Source organism: Entelurus aequoreus, linkage group LG27, assembly GCF_033978785.1.
Source record: "Entelurus aequoreus isolate RoL-2023_Sb linkage group LG27, RoL_Eaeq_v1.1, whole genome shotgun sequence".
Lineage (NCBI taxonomy): Eukaryota > Metazoa > Chordata > Actinopteri > Syngnathiformes > Syngnathidae > Entelurus > Entelurus aequoreus.
In genome coordinates, this window is record NC_084757.1 from 23,795,426 (window position 1) to 23,819,546 (window position 24,121).

The 24,121-nt window shown below is 38.3% G+C and overlaps 1 protein-coding gene across 4 annotated transcripts in view; it reads right to left on the reverse strand.

Annotated features, from left to right (window-relative positions):
• Positions 1-24,121, reverse strand: part of ssbp4 (single stranded DNA binding protein 4) — a 413,236-nt gene that overhangs the window by 15,190 nt on the left and 373,925 nt on the right. For all 4 annotated transcript variants that reach the window (XM_062039061.1, XM_062039062.1, XM_062039060.1 and 1 more), the window contains 3 exons: positions 21,408-21,491; positions 9,577-9,703; positions 7,774-7,841 (listed from right to left, as the gene is read on the reverse strand). In XM_062039061.1, the coding sequence (XP_061895045.1) occupies positions 7,774-7,841; positions 9,577-9,703; positions 21,408-21,491 (279 nt within the window). The remainder of the gene's footprint in view (positions 1-7,773; positions 7,842-9,576; positions 9,704-21,407; positions 21,492-24,121) is intronic.

Genomic DNA, 24,121 nt, shown 5'->3' on the forward strand with positions numbered 1-24,121 from the left:
ACTGTACAAAACAGGTTAATTTCTGCCGCATTTAAAAATCAATTAAAACGCATCAGCAATTAAACTCTTGGCATTCTCTCCGTGAGCTTCAAGCACACCTGTGAAGTGAAAACCATTTCAGGTGACTACCTCTTGAAGCTCATCGAGAGAATGCCAAGAGTGTGCAAAGCCGTAATCAGAGCAAAGGGTGGCTATTTTAAAGAAACTAGAATACAAAACATGTTTTCAGTTATTTCACCTTTTTTTGTTAAGTACCGTATTTTCCGCACTATAAGGCGCACCACCTAAAAACCTCCAATTTTCTCAAAAGCTGACAGTGCGCCTTATAATCCGGCGCGCCTTATACACTGCAAAAAGTCAGTGTTCAAAAACAAGAAAAAACTAAACAAAAATTAGTGGGATTTTATTTGAATTAAGCACAATTATCTGCCAATAGAACAAGACAATTTGGCTTGTCAAGACTTTCCAAAACAAGTAAAATTAGCTAACCTCAATGAACCCAAAAATACCTTAAAATAAGTATATTCTCACTAATAACAAGTGCACTTTTCTCGGTAGAAAAAAAAGAGACCTTTTTGCTCAATATGTTGAAAAATATTCTTAAATTAAGTAAGTGCTAGTGCCATTATCTTGACATAATGATATGCGCTCGGCATCATGATTTTTTTTCATGCTTAAAGTAAGAATTATTACTTTAAAAACGTAGTTTTATACTTGTGAGTGTAGATGACACAGCTTTGCATCAGTTGATATTCTAGTTTCAAGCATGTTTTACTCAATATAGGTCATCAAATCTCAGCAACAAGCTGTAATATCTTACTGAGATCACTTAGGACCAAAACCCTTGAAACAAGTAAAACACTCTAACATAAAATCTGCTTAGTGAGAAGAATTATCTTATCAGACACAAAATAAGCAAATATCACCCTTATTTGAGATATTTAATCTTACTTAGATTTCAGTTTTTGCAGTGTATGTGATATAAATGTTGCACTACATGTTATACCTTGCTGTTGTTAAAAGATAAACAAAATACCACGTCACTGACTTTACCTCGGGGAAAATAATAAAACAGCTGTTTATTCATTTTGGGAGTGAACGGAGTTGTCAGAACGCTGGTTTGTAATCTATTAATAAAGTTTGACTGTTTTGTTGACATTCCCTTCAGCGTAGCTCCATCTACCGGATGCATAACGTAACCCCAGCCTCTACTGTAGCGTCTATTCTATGCGCCTTATAATCCGGTGCGCCTTATAATGCGGTGCGCCTTATATATGGACAACGTTTTAAAATAGGCCATTCATTGAAGGTGCGCCTTATAATCCGGTGCGCCTTATAGTTCGGAAAATACGGTACATAACTCCACATGTGTTCATTTATAGTTGTGATGCCTTCAGTGACAATCTATAGTTATGAAAATAAGGAAAATGCATTGAATGAGAAGGTGTGTCCAAACTTTTGGCCTGTACTGTATATGTAGACCAGAGGTGTCCAAACATTTTCCAGCGAGGGCCACATAGAGAAAAATTGAAGGATGCGAGGGCCACTTTTATACATTTTGTATATGAAAAATACTCAAACCAAAACAATGTAGGTGAACATATGCTAACATTTGAAAAAAAACTTCTACATCTTAGCTTTGTGTTATAGATAACAAAGCAATAAAATAATTCATTATTATTTTAATATTGATTTTTTTGTATTTATGTTAACTGTGCTCGAAAGTAAGCCTGTATTTACTAATATTACTATTATACCGTCAACTGAAACACCTTTGAGAGCTTTAGTACACTCAAAAACATTATGTCTCACAAGAAATGTGTACACTTTCTCATCATGACCAGGACACACGGAAATCATCAAAGACCTTATACAGTAAGTGTCAGAATAATTGTATCTAAGTTATCACAAAACTTTGTGTTGCCATGAGTTCAAAAGCTGTCTTTGATCCTACCAAGAAGAAGGCTTGTAAAACTCCACTGTATAGGATGCGAAGCAACATGAAGGTGTTCTGTTTCTTTGATGTATTGTAATCAACAGAAAGATATTGTCTTGACCCGAGAACTACACAGCGGAGAGGAAGCAGGACCAGACTCCCTTCCAGGCAACCTTTTCTTTGACTTGTTTTACGACCTTTTCTTTGAACTGTTGTAATCAAAGGCGATGGCTGTTTACGACCCCCCTCCCTTAGAAACCCCTCCAAATAAAAGAGGAGGCGTACAATCTTTCGTCAGAGCGTGTTGGGAGCCCAGACGTTTCTCCTCTATTGAGCCAAATTTAATTCTGTCTCTATTTAATTCCTTGCTTCTTGTCTTGATTAATAGATGTCATCAGCGTTTGAACCTGACAGTAAGACACTCCGGTTGTAAGCCATTTTGGTTTTTAGGTTCCATTTTTGGGGGATTTGGTCCCGTTTAATTTTTCATAGTTTTTTGTTCTTATTTGGGACCTGTTTAGTTTGTCTATAGCAGGGGTCACCAACGCGGTGCCCGCGGGCACCAGGTAGCCCGTAAGGACCAGATGAGTAGCCCGCTGACCTGTTCTAAAAATAGCTCAAATAGCAGCACTTACTGCCTCTATTTTTTAAATTTTATTCATTTACTAGCAAGCTGGTCTCGTTTTGCCCGACATTTTTAATTCTAAGAGAGACAAAACTCAAATAGAATTTGAAAATCCAAGAAAATATTTTAAAGACTTGGTCTTCACTTGTTTAAATAAATTCATACATTTTTTTACTTTGCTTCTTATAACTTTCAGAAAGACAATTTTTGAGAAAAAATACAACCTTAAAAATGATTTTAGGATTTTTAAACACATATACCTTTTTACCTTTTAAATTCCTTCCTCTTCTTTCCTAACAATTTAAATCAATGTTTAAGTAAGTTTATTTTTTTTTATTGTAAAGAATAATAAATACATTTTAATTTAATTCTTCATTTTAGCTTCTGTTTTTTCGACGAAGAATATTTGTGAAATATTTCTTCAAACTTATTATGATTAAAATTCAAAACAATTATTCTGGCAAATCTAGAAAATCTGTAGAATCAAATTTAAATCTTATATCAAAGTCTTTTGAATTTCTTTTAAAATTTTTGTTCTGGAAAATCTAGAAGAAATAATGATTTGTCTTTGTTAGAAATATAGCTTGGTCCAATTTGTTATATATTCTAACAAAGTGTAGATTGGATTTTAACCTATTTAAAACATGTCATTCAAATTCTAAAATTAATCTTAATCAGGAAAAATTACTAATGATGTTCCATAAATTATTTTTATAATTTTTTCAAAAAGATTCGAATTAGCTAGTTTTTCTCTTCTTTTTTTCGGTTGAATTTTGAATTTTAAAGAGTCGAAATTGAAGATAAACTATGTTTCAAAATGTAATTGTAATTTTTTTCGTGTTTTCTCCTCTTTTAAACCGTCCAATTAAGTGTAAATATCATTAATTATTAATAATAATATAGAGTTAAAGGTAAATTGAGCAAATTGGCTATTTCTGACAATTTATTTAAGTGTGTATCAAACTGGTAGCCCTTCGCATTAATCAGTACCCAAGAAGTAGCTCTTGGTTTCAAAAAGGTTGGTGACCCCTGGTCTATAGAATGTGTCGCGGGCCAATAAAAACCGAGCTGCGGGCCGCAAATGGCCCCCGGGCCGCACTTTGGACACCACTGATGTAGACGTATTACTTTTGTCAGGAAAACTAGCATCAAAACAACTGCAATTGCGTGCTTCCGGACACAGCGGCACACGTCATTGGTAGCAAAGATGGCGGCCCCTCGTTTAGTTGGCCACGCTCTCTTCTAAACACGACACTGCAAGGGAAGAGATTTGTTCAGCAGTACGATTACACTTGTCTAGCAGATGCCACACCAGCTGCTGGCGCGCTCCGTGCCAGAGTCAGCGAGCCAGGGTAGCTATAGTAGAAGATGTAGTAGAAGAGGGGGGCCCCTTGCTGGTAAGAGAGAGGGGGGGGGGGGGGGGGGGGGGTTACAGTCCCTGTATCACATGGTGAGGCTGGTGCTGGTTTGGTGCACAATCAAGCAGCTGTCCAGTAACTGACACTTAAAAAAAGGAGCGCGTAAAAGGAAAGTGTGTCACTTTTGGCACGACTCTGGGGCGAATGTGTTGGCGAGGGTGTGATATTCCTCCCAAAAGGTGGGAGTCAGCAGGCAGGCAGGCAGGCAGGATGAGAGTGTGGAGTGGGCAGGCAGCAGCAGCGAGGAGCCAAGCTCATATTAAAAAGTTGTCAAGTTGGCACCGGGAAATAGTCTGATCCGCAGAGAGCAAGTTTGCATTTGCTTTGCAAATTTGCAGGCAAAACCAGGGACAACCATACAGGGTAAAGCCACGCCCTCTCTGCCTAATAACGTAAACGCTCCAATTAGCGCCTCGATTCACGTCTCCTATGGTCAGCAAAAACAACAACATTGGCGTTAACATCTGTGTGTGTAGAAGACCTCCTATGTAGTTTCGATGAACGCCACCAGATGGCAGTAGCTGCATTTCAAGTTTCATGAGTGGTCAGCAGCTTTATCTCCCTCTGCATGGCTTTAGAACAGGGGCGTCAAACTCATTTTAGATGGGGGGCCACATGGAGGAAAAATCTACTCCCAAGTGGGCCGGACTGGTAAAATCACGGCACGATAACTTAAATGTAAAGACAACTTCAGATTGTTTTCTTTGTTTAAAAAAAATAGAACAATCACATTCTGAAATTGTACAAATCATATTTATTTTTTTACACTTACGTGTTGCGGTTAATAGTATTCTCTCTTTATTTTTTGTTATTTATATTTTCTGAAAAAATTATGTGATAATGTTCATTTCATTGATTTCATTTGTTCATTGGTGTTAATTTGCAAGCTATCAAGATAAAAAAATAAATATCAAAATCAAATTACAGGATGTTATTTATGTAGTTTGATCATTTTACTGGACTGATGTACTAACATCATGTGGTTTATTTTGTACATATGTAGCATCACCTACAAAGATACAAAGAATTGCTATTGCGACATTCAGTGGACACATTTAGAACAGCTGTTTTTTTTTTTAATCAAAAATTTCAGGTAACATTTTATACTTAGCAAACTCATCCCGCGGGCCGGATAAAACCTGTTCGCGGGCCTGATCCGGCCCTCGGGCCGTAACTTTGACACCCCTGCTTTAGAACATGATGGGAAACTCATGCATGTTACGCTACAGTCAAGTAATCTGTGGCATTTATGCTGACTGAGCGTTTATGCTCTTTAATGCTGTTTCAAAATCCTTTGTAATAAATGGCTTTAAGTAGTGACGTCCCGGTATAAATTTTTAATTTCTGATACCATACCGATATCTTGAGTGTTTTGCCGATACCGATATGAATCCAATACGACATTAGCAATAGTACTGTACACATAGTTATTTTTTGTGTGGTGTGGAAATGTTTAATCGAGTGAAATTAGCCAAACAGAGTACAATGGTAATTATGACAAACACTAACCTTATGGCATAAAAGTACATACTTGTATTATTTTGTAACGATTAATATTATACAGGTTTTGATTGAGTGAAATTACTCAAAAAACAATGAACAGACATGTGACATATTTATGCTTTTGAATTTGTGTTGCCGACATTAGTGGCCACAAAAATTCATTAAACTAGAGGCATGACGTAGTAAGTTCAATGATGCGGACACGTTTGTTACTGTATACTTTTTAAAATGTGTAATATGTAACTATATATATTAGATACCTGTTTATATTGACAATTGTCATGTTTTGGACTGCAATATTGTTCAATTAAGGACACGTACTACGTTAGTCTAGCTTGTGTGCTATTATGTGCTTAGCTGTTGTGCAGCTGAATTTAAATGTTGCCATTTGTACATGCAAGTGTATTATTATTGTGTTGGTTAAATATAAAAAGGTGGGTCGACATCTAACTCTTGTTTTTGTTTTGTCTGGTCATGTGAATTTTGTGCAAAGCATCATGTGAAAATAACATTTTGAATTGTATGTTTTCTACTACTGTACCGCACTTATTAAAAAAATAATTGTATGAGCCTTAATTGAGGATAAACTCAACTGTCAAAGCGCTTTGAGTACCTTGAAGGTAGAAAAGCGCTATACAAGTACAACCCATTTATCATTTATCATTTAATTTGTTTGGGCGACATTAGTGGCCACAGAAAATCATTAAACTAGAGGCATGACATAGTAAGTTCAATGATGCGGACACGTTTCTTACTGTATACTTTTTAATACGCGTAATATGTAACTATAAATATTAGATACTTGTTTATATTGACAATTGTCATGTTTTGGACTGCAATATTGTTCAATTAAGGACACGTACTACGTTAGTCTAGCTTGTGTACTATTGTGTGCTTAGCTGTTGTGTAGCTGCTAAAGCCTAGTAGCCTATAACCTACCATGTTTATCTTTTGTAAAATATTTCACAAAAATACAAGCAAGAATCATAGTACTGTACACATATTTATTTTCTTTGTGGTGTAGAACGTTAGAAAATGTTTAATCAAGTGAAATGAGCCAAACAGAGAACAACACCAAACTCGTGGCATGAAAGTACATACTTGTATTGTTTTGTAACGTTTAATATCAGAAAAGTTTTGATCGAGTGAAATTACTCAAAAAACAATGAACAGACAGATGACATATTTATGCTTTTGAATTTGTTTGGGCAACATTAGTGGCCACAAAAATTCATTAAACTAGAGGCATGACGTAGTAAGTTCAATGATGCGGACACGTTTATTACTGTATACTTTTTAATACGCGTAATATGTAACTATAAATATTAGATACTTGTTTATATTGACAATTGTCATGTTTTGGACTGCAATATTGTTCAATTAAGGACACGTACTACGTTAGTCTAGCTTGTGTACTATTGTGTGCTTAGCTGTTGTGTAGCTGCTAAAGCCTAGTAGCCTATAACCTACCATGTTTATCTTTTGTAAAATATTTCACTAAAATACAAGCAAGAATCATAGTACTGTACACATATTTATTTTCTTTGTGGTGTAGAACGTTAGAAAATGTTTAATCAAGTGAAATTAGCCAAACAGAGAACAACACCAAACTCGTGGCATGAAAGTACATACTTGTATTGTTTTGTAACGTTTAATATCAGAAAAGTTTTGATCGAGTGAAATTACTCAAAAAACAATGAACAGACAGATGACATATTTATGCTTTTGAATTTGTTTGGGCGACATTAGTGGCCAGAAAAATTCATTAAACTAGAGGCATGACGTAGTAAGTTCAATGATGCGGACACGTTTATTACTGGATACTTTTTAATACGCATAATATGTAACTATAAATATTTGATAATTGTATATATTGACAATTGCCATGTTTTGGACTGCAATATTGTTCAATTAAGGACACATACTACGATAGTTTAGCTTGTGTGCTATTGTGAGCTTAGCTGTTGTGTAGCTGCTAAAGCAGAGTAGCCTGTAGCCTACCATGTTTACCTTTTGTAAAATATTTAACTAAAATACAAGCAAAGAACAAACTTGAGTGCTTAGTGGAGGACATTTAGATGTTGCACAAGTAAACACTTGTATCAGAGATTTTATATGCAAGCCGATATCATCTAATACGATATCAATATCGGATTGGGACACCTCTAGCTTTAAGGTCAAAAGAGCTACATTTTCCTTTCCATTTTTTCATGCACCCCAAATTATTATTAAAGTAAAACAAATGTTGATATATAAACATCCCAGCCTTCAATTTTAACGACAGTGTGTACCTGTGGGCCCATGCCTCCCATTCCTCGAGGTGGGTTCATTCTCATTGGACCTCCCATGTTTGGATGTCCTGTGCATGGTGAGAAAGAAGGACACAATCTTAAAGAAAACAACACATCAAAATGATAACAAGTAAGAAGAAATCGCTTTCCAAGACTACAGCATCTCCTCAACATGCTTATTAACGCCTTGTTTAAATACGTCATCATTTTTACCCCCAGGAAAAAAGAATGGTGCTATCTTTACCTCATAATTTTCTTTTAAGAGTTGAAACCTTGTTGCAACACAAAACAGCAGCACAGAGGCACGGAAAAAAGAACCATTTTAGAGGAATTTAAGCGACCAGTTGTAGTATTGTTCCTATTATGTTGGCGTCTCTCAGTGCTGTGGGCGTGGCTTACATTGCAGTTCAACCAATCAGATAACTGATGGGTCACTGACACATTCATTTACGTTATCATGAAACAAAATGCAGTCAAATGAACAAGAATGCAAATAAATATTTGTGTATGATGTGCAATACATATAAGGATCATGAAATGAGTTAATACATCTTGTGAATAGGACATAACTATACAATATTTATTTCACAATCTAATTAGTTCATGAACATATTAATCTGTTTACCACTTCATGAAAGAAATATATTTATTATTAAATACTGAATAAATAAAATGGTCCGATGTATTTTTATTTTTAACTCTTGCAATATTTAAAAAGTGTATTTTACTTAATTTAAGAGAACATTTTTAATGAAGAAAAAGCTTTTGTGTATCAGTTTCTGGACTGAGGGATGAATTGAAACAAAGTAGGAAAAGATACAAAAATTAATACAAATAAGATCTTTAAAAGGTTCCAGCGCCCCCCGCAACCCCTAAGGGAATAAGCGGTAGAAAATGGATGGATGGAAGATCTTTAAAAGGTCAAGATCACCAAAGGGTGACATAGTTTTGTTTTGGTTACTTTCTTTTTTTCGTCTTCTTTTGAATAATGTTTTATGATATCATTAGTCTTGGGTTTATCTTATTTATTTAGCAATTATTGTCATTTCAATTATCAATATCACAATTAATATTACTTGGAAGCGGGCACATTTTTGAAATATTGATATTTTTTTGTAAAGTTTTTCTCTTTTTTTTCAACATACAAATGTCATTATTTAATGTCATCATTTACTGTCATAAATACTGTATACTGAAACATATCATTATATGACATGTAGTGTTACTACCTACCCTCACGTATAGCTGTATAATCACTCGCTATACAATAATATATACAGTATATATATATATATATATATATATATATATATATATATATATATATATGCTACGTTAGCTCCTATGTTAGCTACCTCTCTTTGTTAATAATGTATATTTTCTGCTTGATCTACTCTCTATTGTATGCTGCCCGTTTTTTTGCTGCTGCTGTTACATATACTGTAATATTGTACATGGTAATTGGGATTTGTTATATATTGTATGTATTATATAGAAATATAATATAATAATATATCAGTATATATTACATACTGTATATATAATATGTAAATATTACATATATGTTATATTTTATATTGCTACTATGGTACATTTTTAGTCTACTTTATACCTGCATTATCATTTCCATCCTTACCCTTTCCACCCTTTGTAACTGAGCTACTGTGTGGAACAATTTCCCTTGTGGATCGATAAAGTTTGTCTGAGTCTAAGTCTAAGTCTAGTGACTTAAAAGTTCCGTAATACTGTACCCCCCCCCAAGCTACTACATGAGAAAATAAATGGTGTTGGTTAGAACAGTACCTTGAGGTCTGGTGGGGTCCAGGCTGTTTGGCAAGAGGGGCTGTGACCCAGGGATGCTACCTGGCGGCTGATTTGGCATACGAAGTGCGGGTCTCGGCCCACCTGGGTACCGCGGCGACATAAATGGCTGCAAAAAACAATGAAAGAAACATTTCTTTAAACAAGCTAAAATACAACAACAAACATTTGCATGGTACTTTGTATTTAGTTTAGATCAGGGGTGTCAAACTCATTTTAGATCGGGGGCCACATGGAGAAAAATCTACTCCCAAGTGGGCCGGACTGGTAAAATCACGGCACGATAACTTAAAAATAAAGACAACTTCAGATTGTTTTCTTTCTTTAAAAACAAAACATAATGTTGTTGTTTTTTTTACACTTACACTTTGCGGTTAATAGTATTCTATCTTTATTTTTCGTTATTTATACTTTCTGAATAAATTATGTGATAATGTTCATCAGTCAACTCATTGGTGTTCATTTTCAACCTATCGAGATAAAAAAATAATATCAAAATCAAATTACAGGATGTTATTTATGTAGTTTGCTCATTTTCCTCGACTGGTGCACTAACATCATGTGGTTTATTTTTGTTTTACATATGTAGCATCATCTACAAAGATACGAAGAATTGCTATTGTGACATCTAGGGGACACATTTAGAACAGCAATTTCTTTCATTAAAAAATTTCGGCTCATTTTTATACTAAGCAAACTCATCCCGCGGGCCGGATAAAACCTGTGGGCCATACGTGTGACACCCTTGCTTTAGATCCTATGTGTCAAAGTCAAGGCCCGCGTGCCAGATCCGGTCCGCAAATTAATTATCTCTGGCCCCCGGGATGATATTTGATTAGTATTAGAACCGGCCTGCAGGCCACAGCCACCTGCTGCTGTTTTGCACGCACCAATACTCCATCAGTGTTGGCTCTAGGAATCTTCAAAACGGGGTCCAAGGGACCCCATCAAGTCATAAAAATGGGGTCCCACAGTACATTTTTGGGGTCCCACTTTTTTGTATCCATTTTAAAAAACAAATTACGTTTGTATAAATGTATGCATTATCCTGCATTATATCTCACATTCTATATTGTGTTTTTGGAAAAAGGTTGTCATGAACATTACTTGATGCATTAAAAAAAACAATACTAAAGAAAACACATTTTTATGCATACATAAAGGTATTCAGTTATAAACATTCATTCAAACACTCAAAGAAAATGGGAGGACTCCTGGGGCCCTGTGATGAAATATCTTGACTGCAAAAGTCAATAGACTGGTTTGGTCAGCTGGTTAATGTATGAATTATTGTTATTATTATTATCTATATTTGTTGTTGTTATTATTATTTTAATTTTGGATTTTCTCTAGTTCATGTAAGCTTCTATCAATGGATGTGTGAATGTGTGTGTGAGTGGGGGGACGGGGGGACTATTTTGTTTGGGGCGGCATTGCTCGGTTGGTAGAGAGGCCGTGCCAGCAACTTGAGGGTTCCGGGTTCGATTCCCGCTTTCGCCATCCTAGTCACTGCCCTTGTGTCCTTGGGCAAGACACTTTACCCACCTGCTCCCAGTGCCATGGGTTTTATTTGCTTTGTTTTGTTTTTTCTCTGTTTGTTATATGTTTTGGCTGGTGTAATTTTTGGAAAGTAATTAATACAAATATAAATTAATAAACATTCATTCACTTTCTTCTTTCCCTCATGGATCTAAACTTCACCGCTGCCGGTATTTATTTTCTTATATTTTTATTGTAATATTTTCAGACTGTGTTTTTGTTCTATTTTTGTCCAAAGTAAGACAAAGAAAACAATCTGAAGTTGTCATTATTTTTGTAGTTTTAATGCCATAATTTTTAACAGTGCACAGATTTTCCTCCGAGCAACCCTGTGAGCTAAAATGAGTTGGACACCCCTGGTTTAGATGGACAGGACCCTGAGTCAGCAGGGGGAGCTGTTGTAGTGCAGAACAATGCACAGAAGTTGTTGATTTCTTACATTCCCCCATAAAGGATGCACTTATCTGGCTTTGGGACCTGGGGTGGCAAAATCCATTATGATGAAGGTAAAGGAGGGCAAATAGAAGAAAAAAAACAGTGGAACAGTAACTGTAAGTTGTCGTGCACAGTTAATATGTAGTATTGTACACATGTGTATTGTAAATAAAGAATATTCTAAAAATGTTTGGTGAAGAGCCTATTATCATTTGTGGAAAAAAACTGCTTCCCAGTCCTGGCTTCCCACCAATGGGCAGGGCAAAGGACTCGAACAATTTGCCGTCTGTGCAAACACATATTGCCGCCCGAGCAGCTGTGCGACACTATTTTCAGCCTCCGTCAACGAGACAGCAATGACTTGACTTGTCGTTTAGTCACCGTGCTGCTGCAGCTTTGTGGAAGACACACACACGCTGCACTACATGACAGTCACTTATCTATTGCGTGGGTGATTATTGGTGTGTCCATAATTAATCACAATTTTCAACGTCAAATACATCAGTTCTTATATAATATAGTCTATATGAATTGCCAAAAATGATGTCCTTTATAAAAAAAAAAACTACAAGATTAGGCTAGGGCAGGGGTCGGCAACCTTTACCACTCAAAGAGCCATTTTGGCAAGTTTCACAAATTAAAGAAAGTAATGGGAGCCACAAAAATTTTTTAAAAATGAAAAACACCGCATACAAAGCTTAAATGCCTTGTGCTATGTTAACCAGGGGTCTCCGACACACGCACCGGCACGCACTTTAATGTGGAAATTTGATGTTAGTGCAGCCCGCAAGTTTTGAATGAATGGCGCTTGATAGCGTCATACTTGCCAACCCTCTCATTTTTCCCGGGAGACTCCCGAATATCAGAGCGTGATGACAGTGCTTTTGGCGTCCTCTACAATCTGCCCTAACAGTGTACCTGCTCGACCACGTGTAGAATGCAGTTTCAGCTTGCTCATGTAAGTGACAGCAAGGCGTACTAGCTCAGCAGCCACACATCTTACACTGACAGTACCAATACCCAGAATCCCATGCAGCCCTAACTCTTCCGCTCAACCAACGCACGGAGAGGGGGGGGGGGGGGGGTTTGATGTGTGGGGGGATTTGGTGGTAGCTGGGGTGTATAATGTAGACCGGAAGAGTTAGGGCTGCATGGGATTCTGGGCAATGGTTGTGTTGTGTTTATGTTGTGTTACGGTGGGATGTTCTCCAGAAATGTGTTTTTCATTCTTTTTTGGTGTGGGTTCATAGTGTGGCGCATATTTGTAACGTAACAATGTTAAAGTTGTTTGATACGGCTACCGTCAGTGTAAACTGTGTGGCTGATGACTAAGTATGCTTTGCTGTCTCCTGTGAGTAAGTAATAACAACATGCAACATGTGGCGGGACTGGCACGCTGTATGTAAATGCTATAGAGGACAATTACTGCAGTGCAATTAGGGCACGCCCTTTATTTAGTAATTAGAGTGTAAATAGGATTATTTTTTCCCTGGGAGTAATCTATGAGAGACACTGAGATCCATAAGTCTCCTGGGAAAATCGGGGGGGTCGAAATGTATGTAGCTGAGCCGCATCAGAGTGGTCAAGGAGCCGCGGGTTGCCGACCCCTGGGCTAGGGCAACAAAGATGTGCAAAATCATGTAAAAAAAAATAAAGAAACAAATTATAATGTTATGTTATTGAGTTATACAGTTAGTAGAGTGGTACACATTTGATTCAAATGCCTTCTTAGCCATGATGGTGAGGATTCAAAGTGAGCGTACCTAAATCGGAAGCACAGTATTAATGCCCATCCTTCCATTTTCTACCGCTTGTCCCTTTTTTGGGGTCGCGCGGGCGGACAAGTCGCCACTTCATCGCAGGGCCAACACAGATAGACAGGCAACATTCACACTCACATTCACACACTAAGGCCAATTTAGTGTTGCCAATCAACCTATCCCCAGGTGGATTCATGTAAATATATACAGTAAGTGGACACTTCCTTAGATAAACATTTAAGTTTGGTAGGTTGTGAGTTCAAACCCCGGCCGAGTCATACCAAAGACTATAAAAATGGGACCCATTACCTCCCTGCTTGGCACTCAGCATCAAGGGTTGGAATTGGGGGTTGAATCACCAGAAATGATTCCCGGGCGCGGCCACCGCTGCTGCTCACTGCTCCCCTCATCCCAGGGGGTGATCAAGGGTGATGGGTCAAATGCAGAGAATAATTTCGCCACACCCAGTGTGTGTGTGACGATCATTGGTACTTTTTTAAAAACTTTTTTAATGTACCACTGCACCCCGCAACCCCAAAAGGGACAAGCGGTAGAAAATGGATGGAATGATGTACCACTGCAAAATACATGTGTATTTTTTCATTCATTTTTCAGTCAGAATTTTTTTTTCAACTGCTTAAAATTCGTTTTTTTAGGTTGTAGTTTTTTTTTAAAGATCATGTATGATTATATTTTTACGGAGCCCCTAAAGGGACATGGAGGGAAAAAAATGTTTTGCCAGATCTCGCAAGAAGTATTGCGAGATCTCGCAAGAAGTATTGCGAGATCTCGCAAGAAGTATTGCGAGATCTCGCAAGAAGTATTGCGAGATCTCGCAAGAAGTATTGCGAGATCTCGCAAGAACTATTGTGAGATCTCGCAAGAAGTATTGCGAGATCTCGCAAGAAGTATTGCGAGATCTTGCAAGAAGTATTGCTAGATTTCGCAAGAACTATTGCGAGATCTCGCAAGAAGTATTGCGAGATCTCGCAAAAACTATTGCCAGATCTCGCAAAAACTATTGCCAGATCTCGCAATACTTCTTGCCAGATCTGGCAAGAAGTATTGCTAGATCTTGCAAGAAGTATTGCGAGATCTCGCAAAAACTATTGCCAGATCTCGCAAAAACTATTGCCAGATCTCGCAATACTTCTTGCCAGATCTGGCAAGAAGTATTGCTAGATCTTGCAAGAAGTATTGCGAGATCTCGCAAAAACTATTGCCAGATCTCGCAAAAACTATTGTCAGATCTCGCAAGAAGTATTGCGAGATCTCGCAAGAACTATTGCGAGATCTCGCAACAAGTATTGCGAGATCTCGCAAGAAGTACTGCGAGATCTCGCAAGAAGTATTGCGAGATCTCGCAAGAAGTATTGCGAGATCTCGCAATACTTTTTTTTTGCGAGATCTCGCAAGAAGTATTGCGAGATCTTGCAAGAAGTATTGCTAGATTTCGCAAGAACTATTGCGAGATCTCGCAAAAACTATTGCCAGATCTCGCAAAAACTATTGCCAGATCTCGCAATACTTCTTGCCAGATCTGGCAAGAAGTATTGCTAGATCTTGCAAGAAGTATTGCGAGATCTCGCAAAAACTATTGCCAGATCTCGCAAAAACTATTGCCAGATCTCGCAAAAACTATTGCCAGATCTCGCAAGAACTATTGCGAGATCTCGCAAGAAGTATTGCGAGATCTCGCAAGAAGTACTGCGAGATCTCGCAAGAAGTATTGCGAGATCTCGCAAGAAGCATTGCGAGATCTCGCAATACTTTTTTTTTGCGAGATCTCGCAAGAAGTATTGTGAGATCTCGCAAGAAGTATTGCGAGATTTCGCAAGAAGTATTGCCAGATCTGGCAAGAAGTATTGCCAGATCTAGCAAGAAGTAATGCTAGATCTCGCAAAAAGTATTGCGAGATCTCCCAAAAAGTATCTCGCAATAGTTCTTGCGAGATCTTGCAATACTTCTTGCCAGATCTCGCAAAAGTTTTTTTTCCTATGTCAGTGAACCGGAAGTAAAACAGTCACAGTGATGGAGGAGCCTACCCATCATCCGTGGGAGAAGTTTATTGACTTTTATTGCGAGATCTCGCAAAAGTATTGCAGGATCTCGCAAAACATTTTTTCCCCTCCATGTCCCTTTAGGGGCTCCGTAATATTTCTGCTGTCAAACGATAATTTTTTTAGTAAGATTAATCACAGTGGGTTTTAAAACTAGACTGCGAGGAGAAGTATTGCGAAAAGAGATGATTCTAGATTGTACCCATTTTTTGCTTAAATTCATTCTTGTTTCTGGTTATCGTTTTTATATTGATATTATCTTGATTTTGTATGTACTTTGTCATATTTTGTTCATTTTGGTACTTTTTCGTCACTTTTCGTCTTTAGTATAGTAATGTGTATATTGTAGGCCATTGGTTCTTTGTTCAAGCTGCTGCCCCCGCGACCCGACCTCGGATAAGCGGAAGAAGATGGATGGATGGATGGATGGTTCTTTGTTTTATTTTTGCAAAAAATATATATCTATTTTTATATTGCTCTTTTTTATCTCTGGTATGAACATTATTACGTAAACCCCAAGTTATTGTTTTTGTTGTTGCTATTTTTGTATTACAAAAGTTTATTATTGATCATGTTGTACTGCATTGTAATCTTTTGTTTTGTGATCGTGTGATGTTTTTTGCCTGATTTGATTTGATTTTTATTAAGGATCCCCATTAGCTGGTTGCCTCAACAACCCACTAGTCTTCCTGGGGTCCACAATTCAATACAATTACAAGTAAAAGCATATAATTATAACTACACAATACAGAAACAAAAAAATAAATAAAAGCATCAATAAGAAAACAATCAAACAATTTACAGTCACAGAATAATAAATACCATATAATTATAACTACACAATATAAAACCAAACACATCATCAACGAGCAAACTAATTTAAAGACTAAGATAAAATATTACTTTCTTTTTAAAAACCTGTTTACTTTCAATGCCGGTGAGAATTTGAGGCAGGTTATTCCAGAGCGATAAAGATCTATAAATAAAAGATTTCCGCGAAGCATTCTTACTGTACTATTATATACTAAGAACTATTCTTCCTGGGGTCCAGGAAGAATAGTCTCCACTGCGGTGTAGACTATAGGGGATCCTTAAAAAACTAAACTAAACTAAACACTTTTGAATTTGGATGAATAATTATTATTAATCCAGAAGGCATCAGTCTGGACTAGTGTAATGCCCTCAATTATGGACTAAATCAGTCGCTCCTCCACGAGCTCCAGTTATTACAAAATGCAGCTGCTCGCCTCCTCACTCATACTCCAAAACATACCCATATTACCCTGGTTCTCCTTGCTCTCCATTGGCTCTCAGTATGTTTTAGAATATCGTATTTTCCGGACCGTAGGGCGCACTGGATTATAAGGCGCATTGCCGATGAATGGTCTATTTTCGATCGTTTTTCATAAGGAAGGCACATCAGATTATAGGGCGCATTAAAGGAGTCATATTATTTATTTATTTTTTCTAAATGTAAAACACTTCCTTGTGGTCTACATAACATGTAATGGTAGTTCTTTGGTCAAAATGTTGCATAGATTATGTTTTACAGATCATCTTCAGCCGCTTTATGACAGTCGCTTCCGGATGCGCCGTTTTGTGGGCTCACCTTCGGCAGCGTCTTCTCCCCGTCATCTTTGTTGTAGCGGTGTAGCGTGCAAGGACGGGAGTGGAAGAAGTGTCAAAATATGGAGCTAACTGTTTTAATGACATTCAGACTTTACTTAAATCAAAACGGAGCAGCATCTCCTCATCCGGAAACAACAACACAGGAAATGTGTCCCGTGAAAAACCGTCCGACCGGAACTCTAATAACTAAAGTTCCTTGGGTGAATAATGTAAACTCACTACACCGGTATGTTTTAGTGCTTTCATGGCGAGATTACTGACAGATATAAGTAAGAACTTTACACTACTTTGTATTAGAAATGGCAACAGCGGAGGATGAATGTCACATAACAAGAAGATAGAGAAAAGGAAGAAGCTTATCGACTATGTTGTCGGCACCGACTACAAAGACCGACGCGCGCAATTTTTCAGGATTTATGCAGATCCCAAATACAGATCAGCAGGTACCATAAGGAAAGAAAAGTTGCTTTTGCATAATATTGCGAAACAAAACGGCAGATAATATGTCTTACCTTATACACACACCATAATAATACTCCTATGTTTAATGCACAGACAATCCACCAAGCGGTGCGGCTTCATAGTTTACCAAAGTCGCACTAAAACATTTTGATAGATTTTTGAGTGTCGTGTATAATGTTCTATATTTTCAATGGAACATATAAAATGTTGGTGTTGTTTACTTCAGTCATATTGCCATCATACCTCTTACCACGTATCTCTTGTGATTGACTGACTTATCATTACACCATGTACCAAATAAAATTGCTTCGAGGTCGGTGAGCAAAACCAGAATTATTCCGTACATTAGGCGCACTGGGGTTATAAGCCGCACTGTTGATTTTTGAGGGAAAAAAAGGATTTTAATTGCACCTTATAGTACAGAAAATACGGTGCATTTTAAAATCATAAAAAAATATTTTAGTTTTTAAGGTCATCAATGGTCTGGCCCCAGCATACTTGGCTGATATTTTAACTGTTCACCCCCCACCAGGGAATCCGCGCTCGTCTTTACACACATCTTTGGAAGTACCAAGGACTAGACTTAAAACATGGGGTGATCGTTCTTTTTCCGCATCCAAGTTATGGAACTCCCTCTCACCTGAGTTGTGAGCCATTACAGCGCTAGAAGCTTTTAAATCTCATCTAAAAACATATTTGTTTAAATTGGCTTTTAACAAACAATTGCTACAAGTATTTACAAAACCCAAAACCAGTGAAGTTGGCACGTTGTGTAAGTCAATCAATCAATCAATCAATGTTTATTTATATAGCCCTAAATTACAAGTGTCTCAAAGGGCTGCACAAGCCACAACGACATCCTCGGTACAGAGCCCACTTAAGGGCAAGGAAAAACTCACCCCAGTGGTATGGTAAATAAAAACAGAATACAATGATTTGCAAATCCTTTTCAACCTATATTCAATTGAATAGACTGCAAAGACAAGATACTTAACGTTCGAACTGGTAAACTTTGTTATTTTTTGCAAATATTAGCTCATTTCGAATTTGATGCCTGCAACATGTTTAAAAAAAGCTGGCACAAGTGGCAAAGAAGACTGAGAAAGTTGAGGAATGCTTATCAAACACTTATTTGGAACATCCCACAGCTGAACAGGCAAATTGGGAACAGGTGGGTGCCATGATTGGGTATAAAAGCAGCTTCCGTGAAATGCTCGGTCATTCACAAACAAGGATGGGGCGAGGGTCACCACTTTGTGAACAAATGCGTGAGCAAATTGTTTAAGAACAAAATTTCTCAACCAGCTATCGCAAGGAATTTAGGGATTTCACCATCTACGGTCCGTAATATCATCAAAAGGTTCAGAGAATCTGGAGAAATCTCTGCACGTAACATTGAATGCCCGTGACCATCAATCCCTGCAGCAAAAACCGACATCAGTGTGTAAAGGATATCACCACATGGGCTCGGGAACACTTCAGAAAACCACTGTCGCTCCATCTGTAAGTGCAAGTTGAAACTCTACTATGCAAAGCGAAAGCCATTTATCAACAACACCCAGAAACGCCGCCTTGTTTGATTGATTGATTGATAGTAACAGTAAATTACTTTATTTCAAAACTGACTTTAAAATAATTTATATTTGCAGTTTTATTGTCATAATGTAATGCAGGGGCATTTTTTAAAATGTTTTATTTAAATGTACATGATTTATTTGCTCAAAAGTCGGCAAATGTTTGATCTAAAGTACCGTCGGGGTTTATTTTGAAGTGACATTTGCCAGCGAGCACACCAGTCGGACTCTCCTCACTCATCTTTGCACTGACGTGTGCGTTGACCTGATCACTGACCGTGTAACAACCCTCAGCCTTTCAAGTAACCATCCGCGGTTCAAGTAAAGGAGCATGTTCGGTCAAAATAAATTGCGTTTATAGCAGGGCTGTCGCAAGTCAAAGGGGAACTGCACTTTTTATTTGCCCAATTTTGCCCATCATTCACACTCCCTATGTAAGACAAAGACGCATATGTCTTTCTTTTTTTTTGGATGCATTTTAATTTGTAATACACGGCAAGTACGAGGTGGCTCACAAGAAAGCTAACGAGAGCCATCGATTGCGCCCCCCAAAAAATCTAAAAACCGACAACAATAATCTATTTACATGTCGTGACCTGAATATTAACCAAGTATTAGCGATATTGTTATCATAAGCGCTAACGCTGAGGAACTACTTTTAGCGGCACTGTGATCACAGAGCGCTAACTGGCTCATGCAGCTATTGACATATCGAACTGGTGAGCTGCTGTATCGCCTCTGAGCAGTGTTCTGCAAATTACCTTTAAAAAGTAATTATTCATAGTAAGTTGTTAGGTTACCAAAAAATAACTGAATTACTAACAGAATTACACTTTAAAATGTAATTAATTAGTAGGGAAAGTAATTAATGTGTTACTTAAAAAACACCTGGCATATGCATTTGAAATATTTTTTATTTATGTTTTTATTTGACAGGGACAGTACAATTAAGTTAAAGTTAAAGTACCAATGATTGTCACACACACACTAGGTGTGGCAAAATTATTCTCTGCATTTGACCCATCACCCTTGTTCCACCCCCTGGGAGGTGAGGGGAGCAGTGGGCAGCAGCGGTGGCTGCGCCCGGGAATCATTTTTGGTGATTTAACCCCCAATTCCAACCCTTGATGCTGAGTGCCAAGCAGAGAGGTAATGGGTCCCATTTTTATAGTCTTTGGTATGACTCGGCCGGGGTTTGAACTCACGACCTACCGATCTCAGGTCGGACACAAATTAAGGCCCGGGTGGCCACGTGCGGCCCGTTAAGCTTTTCAATCTGGCCCGCCGGACATTCCCAGATATTTTTTTTAGATCTTTAAGATGGAAAGTGTAGCTGCCATTATGATGTGCAGTGATGTTTTCTAATGACCGTAAGTCTTGAACTATACAAAGTATTTCAATGGTTGGCATCTGCGCTTTTGCATGATATTTTAGTGACTAGTGTTGTCCTGATACCAATATCATTTCGATACTTTTCGGTACTTTGATACTTTTCTAAATAAAGGGGACCAGAAAAAATTGCATTATTGGCTTTATTTTAACAAAAAATCTTAGGGTGTGGCGGACCGGTACTTTTCAGCGGCGGTATGGTACCGAATATGATTCATTAGTATCACGGTACTATACTAATACCCTTATACCGTACAACCCTACTAGTTACTATGGTAATCTACGTCACAGCAGGTCAGACCAGGCACCAAGCAGTGTGGGTGGGGAGCGTTTCCACAGAGTGTTTCCAGAGCCTGAAATGCGGGTGTCAGGGACAGACGCGGAAGGAGATTTTTACAAGAAAGCTGTAAAGCTTAGTGATATATCAAATATATCAGATTGTAGATGTTTTTTGGTTTTTTACCCTTCACGTTCATATTTCACTTTGTTTGTTGCATTTTGGCTTGATTGTAATAAATCCCACAATTTGGAAATTGTGGGATTTATTAGTCCCACAATTTCCAAATTGTGGGACTAATAAAAGCTTATTTTATTGTATCGTATTATATCTAAATACATACATTTACATGTAAGCAACTTATGCAGCTTCAATTGTATCCCCTCCGCTCTTTTCTTCTAATCTTCCTTTCTTCCTCTCCTCCGTGACCAAGATGCGGTGAGTTTATGCAGGCGGAGACGTGGCGTTGTCAGGCCTTGCTGCAATATTAATGCACTATTGATGGACTATACGGGACGGCGAGCGCCTGGCTGAAAGGTGGGGTGTGGTGCGGCGAAGAGAAGAGAAGAGAAGAGAAGGAAGCCCCCTCCACAAAGCATCTTCGCCCCTCACAGCCTGCCTGCCTCCGCTAAATTATTCATCCGGTTGCATGAGTGTGTGACTAGGGCAGTGCGTAAAGGGTCTTTACCTGTCCGTGAGGTCCCATCATGGGATTGCTGGGGTTGTGTGGGGGTGGCTGCGTGTGGGGGGAGGGCTGCGATCCTGGAGGACCCTGGAGAAGAAGACATGACAGTCAATAAAAGCAAACTATAATGTTTTCAATAAGAACAACTTCTTTTACTCCATCGTTATGCTACATAGCCATCAAGGTTTGACCCTGGAACAGATGAATTGTGTTAAAATTGGGCTAGATGGGGACCTTCTTGCGATCGTGTCCTAGTCTGACCGGGACCGCCGACCTTTGCACCGTCCTTATCTGCCTGCTATCAGGTGACATTACAGGTGTGTGCAGGTGAAAGCAGGTGTACATTTTGGTGCTGGCGCTCCTTCAACAGGTGTTGTGTCTAACGTGGCAGTGAAAATCCACCTGGATTATGGGATTACTTGCAATATAACCTCACACACACACACACACACACACATACTGGTTATCATTTGGAATGGGGACCAAGTTTTTGATCATCACTTGTGGGGACCACCCTTTCTACAGGTTGTGGAGGTATCAAAAAAATGAGGTAAAAAGGCCACTGCCCAGTTAGCTCATACACATCTTTAAATCTCTGGATTGATGAAATAATGTGCTGATCATTCTTACTGGGGACCCTGGGGAAAAAGAGTTGATATGGTTCATGGGGACCAAATTTAAATAATTTTGCATAATTCACACAAATTTGTACATGACTACTGAGGACCATTTAAAAAAAAAAAAAAAAAAAAAAGTTCAAATCAAATATGACATGATCCTCAGAATACAGCACTACAGCTGTCCTCTTATAGGAAGTTTCACCACTTAAATGTACCAGCTACAGCCCGATGAGGGGGCTGCTGTGCAAATGTCTCACACTCAAACTAACCAGTAAACATGTTTTATGGGCCAAAGCTTAAAAATCACTTAGTCATCTTCAGAATGGATCTGACTATCATTTAAAAAGGTTTCCCTTTGGGGCAGTGGTCCCCAACCACTGGGCCGCGGCCCGGTACCGGTCCGTAGATCGATTGGTACCAGGCCGCACAAGAAATTTAAAAATGTTTTTTTTTATTTTTATTTTTTTTTATTAAATTAACATAAAAAAACACAAGATACACTTACAATTAGTGCACCAACCCAAAAAAACTCCCTCCCCCATTTACACTCATTCACACTCATTCGCACAAAAGGGTTGTTTCTTTCTGTTATTAATATTTCTGGTTCACTATATATATCAATACAGTCTGCAGGGATACAGTCCGTAAGCACACATGATTGTATTTTTTTATGAAAAAAAACAATAAAAAATACCATACCCCCCCTCCGGTCCGTGGGAAAATGTTTCTAGTATTGACCGGTCCGCAGTTACAAAAAGGTTGGGGACCACTGCTTTAGGGGACCTGTTTTTTTGTCCCCATACCGTCAGAGGTCCCCTAAAGGTGACTGTGTAAACAGAGCGATGTCCCCATTAAGTAAGCATTGCCAGAATACACACGCACGCACACACACGTGGATGTGGGGCCGGTCCCATAAGAGTGAGATGAACACAGAGATTAACGCGGGATAACAACAAAAGAAAACAAAAAACAAAAAAACTTTAATTATCTCACGTTGGGGTTTCATGATTCCAATGCAGAACCTCAACAGATTTTTTAATTCAATTTAAGAGGATGAATGCATGGACCTATCCTTAAAAGTTAAAGTTAAAGTACCACTGATAGTCACACACACACTAGGTGTGGTGAAATTAACCTCTGCATTTGACCCATCCCCTTTTTCCACCCCTTGGGAGGTGAGGGGAGCAGTGGGCAGCAGCGGTGGCCACGCCCGGGAATCATTTTGGTGATTTAACCCCCAATTCCAACCCTTGATGCTGAGTGCCAAGCAGATACAGATCATTGCTGGTTTTATTGTGTTTGTAGTTTACACCAAAAATAATAAATATTCGCACCATTCTTTTAGTACTTAGTTGTAATATTATGTTATTATTAGAGATATTATCGGCCGATAAATGCTTTAAAATGTAATATCGGAAATGATCGGTATCGGTTTTCAAGAAGTAAAATTTATGACTTTTTAAAAAGCAGCTGTATGGAGTGGTACATGGACGTAGGGAGAAGTACAGAGCGCCAATAAACCTTAAAGGCACTGCCTTTGCGTGCCGGCCCAATCACATATTATCTACGGCTTTTCACACACACAAGTGAATGCAAAGCATACTTGGTCAACAGCCATACAGGTCACACTGATGGTGGCCGTATAAACAACTATAACACTGTTACAAATACGCGCCACACTGTGAACCCACACCAAACAAGAATGGCAAACACATTTCGGGAGAACATCCGCACCGTAACACAACATAAACACAACAGAACAAATACCCAGAAACCCCTTGCAGCACTAACTCTTACGGGATGCTACAATATACACCCCCTGCAACCCCCTACCCCCCACCTCAACCCCACCCCCCCAACCCCGCCCACCTCAACCCCCTCATGCTCTCTCAGGGAGAGCATGTCCCAAATTCCAAGCTGCTGTTTTGAGGCATGTTAAAAAAAAATGATGCACTTTGTGACTTCAATAATAAATATGGCAGTGCCATGTTGGCACTTTTTTCCATAACTTGAGTTGATTTATTTTGGGAAAACCTTGTTACATTGTTTAATGCATCCAGCGGGGCATCACAACAAATTTAGGCATAATAATGTGTT